The 8,180-nt window shown below is 41.4% G+C and overlaps 1 protein-coding gene across 1 annotated transcript; it reads left to right on the top strand.

Annotated features, from left to right (window-relative positions):
* On the top strand, window positions 1–7,986 carry LOC107102098 (kelch-like protein 33). The gene is made up of 6 exons (XM_015401269.1): window positions 1–67; window positions 3,417–3,859; window positions 5,582–5,824; window positions 5,954–6,204; window positions 6,320–6,490; window positions 7,356–7,986. The coding sequence occupies exons 1-6, from the start codon at window positions 1–3 to the stop codon at window positions 7,876–7,878; spliced, it is 1,698 nt and encodes a 565-aa protein (XP_015256755.1). The 3' UTR covers window positions 7,879–7,986.
* Window positions 7,987–8,180: the final 194 nt, after the last annotated feature.

Genomic DNA, 8,180 nt, shown 5'->3' with positions numbered 1-8,180 from the left:
ATGGGCAAAGTGGCCATTTGCAGTGCTTGCATCTCTGTCGGGTTTCCCATGTTGGGAAATGATGAAGGTAATCCTTTCTCACATCAGGGGGCAGCCCAAGGGTTTTCCTCTTCCGGGGAGGGGCTGGCATTGCTTCTGGAGAGGACAGTGGTCTGCCACACTTTTTGACCTTTCCTGGGCTTGTGAGGGCGGTGCCAACAGAAGCCTGAAATCTTCAAAGCGGCAGGGCTTCCTGCATGGGCTGCAGTTTCTCAAAGGTCTCTTCTGTAGCGGATCCTGCACACTGTACAAGTTTGTTTCTTCTGCAATTTCCTGTAGCATTTCCTCAGTCACAAAATCTTTGAAATACATATATGGTTTCAAAGTTCTTCTGCAAAAACGATATTTGTCCATTTCCTAGTTTATGGCAGTCTTGTAGCAGGGCTGGGAGGCCCTCTAGTGAGCAGATTACTACCACCTGGTGGATTATCCATGTACTGCATATATATAATTGTGTACATCGGGTTTTTCAGGGAAAATATTGTTACACTGCTCATGTGGAGGGCGCAAAAACACATGTATCACATATGATACATTTGGTGTTATAGGGCTAAGGGAGTGCCCAGACATCCTGTGGAGAAAAAACAAAAATTATTTTAGCCACTTGTATCCATAACCTCATTATTTTGGTCATGTCCAGACTTCATGACTATAGTTGAGGGTACATAGACCAAACGTTTAATTGAGAGCTTTACCTCTTTGCTCACCCTTCCTATTTACCACAACAAACCATGGAGTATCTGCATTATAGCAGCAGCCGCACCAATCCATCTATTGAACTCTCATTCCATTCTCCTCTCACTCGTGAACAGGACCCCATGAAACTTCAACTCCTCCACTTGAGGTAGGAGCTCTACTCCAACCTGAGGTGGACAGGCCCCTTTTTCTGGTATAGGGGGCTGCAAACACTTGGCTGCAAACTGCCCCAGTTGGTCTTGGCAGAAGGGAGTCAGATCATCCGCAAAAGCAGGGACCAGATCCGCTAAATCCAAAACCATACTCTGTACATCCCTCGGATACACCTAGAAATCTTGTTCATAAGGATTATGAGCAGAACCGGTGACGGAGGGCAGCTCTGTCAGAGCTCAATATGCAGTGGGATCAAGTCCAACTTAATGCTGCAAACCTCCTGCTCTGCTTGTTCAAAGACCTAATGGCCCCTGGTAAAAGGCCTACGACTGCATACTCCTGAAGCACTCCCAACAGGGCACCACCGGGTACGTTGTTGAATGTCTTCTCCAGGTCCTGTTGGAGGAATGTCCAAGCTCCCTCCAAAACCCTGCGGAGAATTTAGAGCTGGAAAAGCGCACTGCTCCTCCTGAAGCCAAGGCATAGTCATTTCCAGGGAGGCTGAGAAGTGTGATCCCTCTATAATTGGAACACACCCTCAATCCTCTTTCTTATGCAGGGGAAACATCAACCCGGTCTGCCAAGGCACACTGTCCCAGACCTCTACCTGATGTTGAAAAGGTGTGTAATCCACGACAGCCCAGAAACATTCAGAGCTCTAAGGTACTCATCCATCCCCATAGCCTAGCCGGCATGAAATTTTTGACTTCAACCTGGATGATAAACAAATCACCCGGTGTCCACGGGTCAATCAGATTGAGGAGATCACAAAGTATTTCTTCCACCATCCAAAGATGTCCCCTTTTAAGGTAAGCAGCTCTCCACTCCCACTGGAAAAAGTGTTAGCAAAGCAAGGATTCCCATTACAGAGTCATCGGAAAGTTTGCCAATATCGCTCTGAGGCCAGCCATAGCCTCTTCAAACTCCTCCAAAGCCCAAGTTTTTGCCTTCTGCTTTAGGACTCCCATAAGCGAACCAGGCTCCATAAAACATATTATTCAGCTTGATGGCATCCCTTAGTGCAGGTGTCTACCACCGGGTTTGGGGATTACTGGCAGCTACGGGCAGCCGCATCAACAGGGCAAGCAGAGAACATGGCCCACTCACACTACATTTCCCCAGGCCACCCTGGCATCTGGGAAAAGCTGTCCCAGAGATGGGAGTTAAACACTTCCCTGACTGACAGCTCAACCAGACATTCGCACCAGACCCTCACTATTTGCTTGGGCCTGCAAAGTTCCTTCCATTTCCTCCAATATATCTTGCTCACCACAATGTGGTAACCAGTGGACAGCTCCGCCCCTCTCTTAACCCCTGCTGGAGGTTTTTCTCTGTTCAAAAGGAGTTTTTCTTTTGTCACCGCATGCATGCTCTGTGTATGGAGAGCCATTTCAGCCAAAATTAAATAAATAAATAAATGGGTGAAATAAATAAAAAATGAGTAAAATAAATAAAAAAATTAAGAAAATGAGTGAAATAAAGAACCGATACAGAACGTGCTGCACCCTCTGTGTTCGCCATTTCTAGACTGCTTTTCGGAGGGAAAGTCCACAGGAACTGAGCGCTGCGGTTGCATCTAACCAACCAATAGGCTGCCATTGTAGCCTGAAGACACCGCCCCTCATTATCATATTAAAGCAGAAGCGAAGAGGGGAAAATAGAATGTGANGTTCCTTCCATTTCCTCCAATATATCTTGCTCACCACAATGTGGTAACCAGTGGACAGCTCCGCCCCTCTCTTAACCCCTGCTGGAGGTTTCTCTCTGTTAAAAAGGAGTTTTCCTTTTGTCACTGCATGCATGCTCTGTGTGCTTGTCATTAGTAATTATAAGTAATCTCTCAATATGGTTTGTAAAAAGTTTTGAAATTTAAACTTTAAAAAATCCCAAAATTGGAACTGACTGTAGTCCAGAATTAGCTAAAATGAGAGGATTATAATTAATCTGAAAACATTGATGTGTAAATATTTTGAATTTAGAAAATAAATGTGTTTAGAAATGAGACCCAAATCATCAAAATTATTTGTGCTGAATTGTGTTTGTGTTTTATTCTTTACGGCACCTGATTAGAGAAGGGAAAACAATTAACAGAGATTTCCAGGAATGTAACATATGGGTTAGCTGCAAGAGCAAAGTGGGTAGATATAATTGTGTATATTTCTAAAATATGACTTTAGTGATATGAGGTTGCATGGTAATACAGTAAGTGAATTTGAAACTCATGATTAACTCAAAAAGACAGGGCAGGAATAAAAAATTTTGTAGGAATTTTTAAGGATTGAGAAGGGGGGCTTTGACTCTTTTTCTTTTTGCTCATATTGAGTGAACTTGAAAAAAAAAATGTGGTTGGTGTAAACAGTGTTTTGTATAGACATTTCAAGAGGCAACTTTAAAGCATTCAAGAATATTTCACAAATCAAATAAAAACTGCTGTTTGTTGTTCTTTGAATTATCAAGTCTTTTCACCTCATTTTAAAATACCTTTGAAAACAGTTTCTTCTTTTTCTTCTAATATTTTTTTTTCTCAGCACACCGGGTGGTGTTAGCTGCAGGTGGAGACTATTTCCAGGCACTTCTCTGTGGAGGCCTAAGGGAGTCCAAAGAAGAAATCGTGTGCCTACGAGGTCTTTCTTCCTGGGTGATTGAAGCCATTGTTAGTTTCTTCTACACAGGTCAGCTCATGCTGAGCTGGGCTCACATATGGGAGCTGACAGGTGCACTACATCAGTACCAGCTGAAGGGGGCGCTTTTGCTCTGCACTGATTTCATGCAGAAGAGAATGAATGAAAGCACCTGTCTAGATGTTCTGGTCCTGGCTGAGACATATGGGCTTGTTGATCTGGGACAGGCTGCAGAGGAGTATATTCTTGCCAATTTCCAGCATATTTCAACAGATGAGAACTTTAAAGATCTCCCATTTGCTCTGTTGCAGCGACTACTCAAGAAGGATTCATTGTCTGTTGAAAGAGAGGTAGTTATTTTTTTATGAGTACTTATCTGTTTAGTCTCTCAATGGAAATATACTTTTGTCTTATGATTTAAACTTTCAGCTGACTCTACAAAACAGGACTGTGTACATACAACAAACTGTATTTTAAACTTTTGATGATTTAGAAAAAAAAACAAACAAACAAACAAGTAAATAATGTATCCCATCTGATTAAAATGCTAGGTTGAGTACACGACAGCAGGTACAGTTAGGGCCAGAAATATTTGGACAGTGACACAAGTTTTGTTATTTCAGCTGTTTACAAAAACATGTTCAGAAATACATTTATATATATATATATATTTATATATATAATATGGGCTGATGTGTGTGGTTTTGCATTTGGAAGCTGTTGCTGTGACCAGACAACATGCGGTCAAAGGAACTCTCAATTGAGGTGAAGCACAACATCCTGAGGCTGAAAAAAAAGAAAACATCCATCAGAGAGATAACATGCTTGGAGTAGCAAAATCAACAGTCTGGTACATTCTGAGAAAAAAGGAATTCACTGGTGAGCTTGGGAACTCAAAAAGGCCTGGGCGTCAACAGAAGACAACGGTGGTGGATGATCGCTGCATATTTTCTTTGGTGAAGAAGAACCCGTTCACAACATCAACTGAAGTCCAGAACACTCTCAGGGAAGTAGGTGTATCTGTGTCTAAGTCAAGAGTGAAGAGAAGTAAATACAAAGGGTTCACATATATTCAAACCATTCATCAATTCCAAAAATAGACAGGCCAGAGTTAAATTTGCCGAAAAACACCTCAAGAAGCCAGCCCAGTTCTGGAAAAGTATTCTATGGACAGATGAGACAAAGATCAACCTGTACTAGAATGATGGGAAGAAAAAAGTTTAGAGAAGAAAGGGAACGGCACATGATCCAAGGCACACCACATCCTCTGTAAAACATGGTGGAGGCAACGTGATGGCATGGGCATGCATGGCTTTCAATGGCACTGGGTCACTTGTCTTTATTGATGACATAACAGCAGACAAGAGCAGCCGGATGAATTCTGGAGTGTACCGGGATATACTTTCAGCCCAGATTCATCCAAATGCTGCAAAGTTGATCGGACGGCGCTTCACAGTACAGATGAACAATGACCCCAAGCATACAGCCAAAGCTACCCAGGAGTTAATGAGTGCAAAAAAGCGTAAGATTCTGCAATGGCCAAGTCAATCACCAGATCCTAACCCAATTGAGCATGCATTTCACTTGCTTAAATCCAGACGGAAAGACCTACAAACAAGCAAGACCTGAAGGCTGTGGCTGTAAAGGCCTGGCAAAGCATTAAGAAGGAGGAAACCCAGCGTTTGGTGATGTCCATGGGTTCCAGACTTATGGCAGTGATTGCCTCCAGAGGATTCGCCACAAAAAGTTGAAAAAACTATTTTGTTTGGGTTATGTTTATTTGTCCAATTACTTTTGAGCTCCTAAAATGTGGAGTGTTTGTAAAGAAATGTGTACAATTCCTACATTTTTTATTAGATATTTTTGTTTAATCCTTTAAATTAAACGTTACAATCTGCACTTGAATTCTATTGTAGAGGTTTCATTTCAAATCCAATGCGGTGGCATGCAGAGCCCAACTTGCAAAAATCGTGTTACTGTCCAAATATTTCTGGCCCTAACTGTAAATGATTTGTTTCTACCATTATCATAAAACAGGCTAAAGTAATTTTTTGTCTTTTTTTAATCGCTAGATTGTGGTGTTTAAGGCAGTAGTGAGCTGGGTGGAAGAAGAACCTAAAGAAAGACTTCAATTTCTGTCCAGCCTACTATGCCATGTTCGCCTCCAACTACTTACCTCCTCTGAGCTCCAGGAAGCTCTGAGGTGCAAGTTACTTTACCGCAGCCCCAAGACAGGAGAAGCAGTAGAAACCCTCCAATTGCTTGCTAAAGGGGAATACAAAGGGCCTAGATGTAAACCCCGCTCACAAAACCAGGTAAGTGTATTAGCCTTAGTAATGGTTCTCTGAAGTTTCTAATGTAAAAAACATGTAAGTTAATAATATATCTTTTATTTTTATCAACTTTAGGATTAGAAAATTAAAGCAGTCCTTCTCTCCTATAAGGTTCTGGTATTAGTTGGCGGAGATACTGTTGATGATGACTTTGTGAAGAGAATTCAAAGCCGGTCCTTATGGTATGCCCAACATTTTCATCGTGGTCAAGGTCTGATAGGAAAAATAGACTGGAAAGTATTAACAGAGATCCCTGAACCGCCACGCTTCAGACACTCCGTCTGTGTCCTCAACAACAAACTTTACATCCTAGGAGGACGCAAATATTATGGGTCTCTGGACATCCTCAAATCTGCTGCAAGGTATGACAGTTTATTGTGTGTGACAGGGATTCTGTCATGATGTTTACTTTGAACTCTTTAATTAGTTGAAAAGAAAGACACATCATTGTGACTGATTTATTGTTCCTTTTTTCAGGTTAGATCTGCTAAGTCTTAAATGGGAACAACTTCCTGACATGCTGTGTCCCAGGGATTACTTTGCAGCAGTGTGCCTGGATGAAAAGGTTTTAGTTCTTGGTGGTAATTATGACGGCAGCCAATGCCTGGATACTGTGGAGTATTACACTCCTGAGGAGAACATCTGGAGGTACATAAAGTAGTTAAAAAAATCTACACAGGAATATATGAAATTCAATGCCATCCAAATGAAGTGGCTTAATGATTAGCTTCTTTTTCAAAGACAATTTCAGAGGCATAGAATAGTATTGGGTATTGCAGTCCAACAAAAGATCTCAACGACTCCCCATTCCTAAGGGGCGGACCCCTTATTCCAGTTCAATATGCATGTTTTCTCAGCAAGCACAAGTCCTCGTTTTGGGCAACTCTATAAAACTTGGACCTCAATGCTAGATCTGACATTTTGAGTTGAAAAAGCATCCTGGATGGGAAGCAAAATGTCTTCAAACTTGGAAACAAAGTCCAGTAGATTGTTTTCCTTTTTTATTTTTTTTTATATTTTTTTGGAATGAAGATGGTCTCACCATGAGAAATGTATATTGAATGCGGACCTGCACAAGGAGACAGTGGAGCTGTTGGAGGGAATTGGAGTGATGTGGTGGATAGAGGGAGTTCCTGTTATAATGCGGTGTTAATCTTGTTATGACGCATCGAAAATTTGAAGGATCGATGCTCTCATGGACTTGGTTTGCACACTTCCGATTCAGTTTTTTTAAATTTCTCGCAGATAATTGTTTAGTGTATCTGTTAGTAGAATTACCATTAAAAAAAAATCTTTTTATTTAATATACATTCGTCTGTATCTATGTGTGTGTATGTATATAATACTTATATATATTAAATATCATTATTATGTTTTATGTATAATGTACAGAAGGACGGATGGATGCAGGGAAGGATGCACAGACAGACAGACAGAAAGACATATAGAAAGATGGCCTTTTTGTCGGAGACACTATTATACTTTTAAGTTTTAAATTGTTTCTCCTCTGCAGGTTAGCTCACCCTCTGGGAACAGCTGTCTGTGGTCATGCTGCTGCTGTACTGAATGGTCAAATCTACATCTCAGGTGGCTGTGACTCCTATCACATTTGCAGGTCATCTATGTGCACCTACCATCCTTCCCACGGCTGCTTTCCCAGAGCCCCCATGAGGTTGGGAGATGGACGTGCAGGACATGTAATGCTAACATTGGGGAGCAAGTTGGTGGTAGCTGGAGGACTGCAACCACTTTCGATGGGATTTAGCGACCAACTACTCTGTGAGGTGTATGACCCAGCCAGAGATTCTTGGTCATTCTTTCCTGCCCTCCCTCTACCTCATCTGTGTCCAGGGGCAGCAGTGCTTAAGGGATGTTTGTATGTGGTTGGGGGTTCTTCAGCCGACACAGCCAGGGATAGCAAGTGGGTGCATTGCTATGATCCCAAAAAAGAATGCTGGGAAAACATGGGTGCTATGCCTCACCCATACACTGATTTGGCAGTTTGTTCGCTGAACCTCCCTAACACACCTCATTAGAATGAGAGCAATCCAAACGCAAAATCAGTTGAATTTTTATACATGAATGATAACTGTTTCACAATTACAAATACTTTCTATTTTAAAGAGTTACTGTGGCAAAGAATCAAAGAATCCCAATTTCCAAATATGTCTGATAATGTTTGAAAGAGTAAAACAATAAGCCATTTGCTTGCCTACACTAAATCAAATACTATAGTGATAAGAGAATGGTGGAACTATTTATGATATTTCCAATTACAGAGTTTTGAAAAGAGGTTTGCAACAAAAGAAATAACAACTAAAAAGTGTTCACCAATTTT

This window comes from Cyprinodon variegatus, unplaced genomic scaffold (genome assembly GCF_000732505.1).
Source record: "Cyprinodon variegatus isolate N-32 unplaced genomic scaffold, C_variegatus-1.0 Scaffold1201, whole genome shotgun sequence".
Classification (NCBI taxonomy): domain Eukaryota; kingdom Metazoa; phylum Chordata; class Actinopteri; order Cyprinodontiformes; family Cyprinodontidae; genus Cyprinodon; species Cyprinodon variegatus.
Note: the sequence above shows the minus strand (reverse complement) of the source record. Positions and strands in the feature narration are given on the sequence as shown.

Coding starts and splice junctions, on each gene's coding strand:
- LOC107102098 (XM_015401269.1), top strand. CDS start 1: ATGGGCAAAGTGGCCATTTGCAGTGCTTGCATCTCTGTCGGGTTTCCC. Junction 3,860..5,581: donor CATTGTCTGTTGAAAGAGAG/GTAGTTATTTTT, acceptor TTTAATCGCTAG/ATTGTGGTGTTTAAGGCAGT. Junction 6,205..6,319: donor ATCCTCAAATCTGCTGCAAG/GTATGACAGTTT, acceptor TCCTTTTTTCAG/GTTAGATCTGCTAAGTCTTA.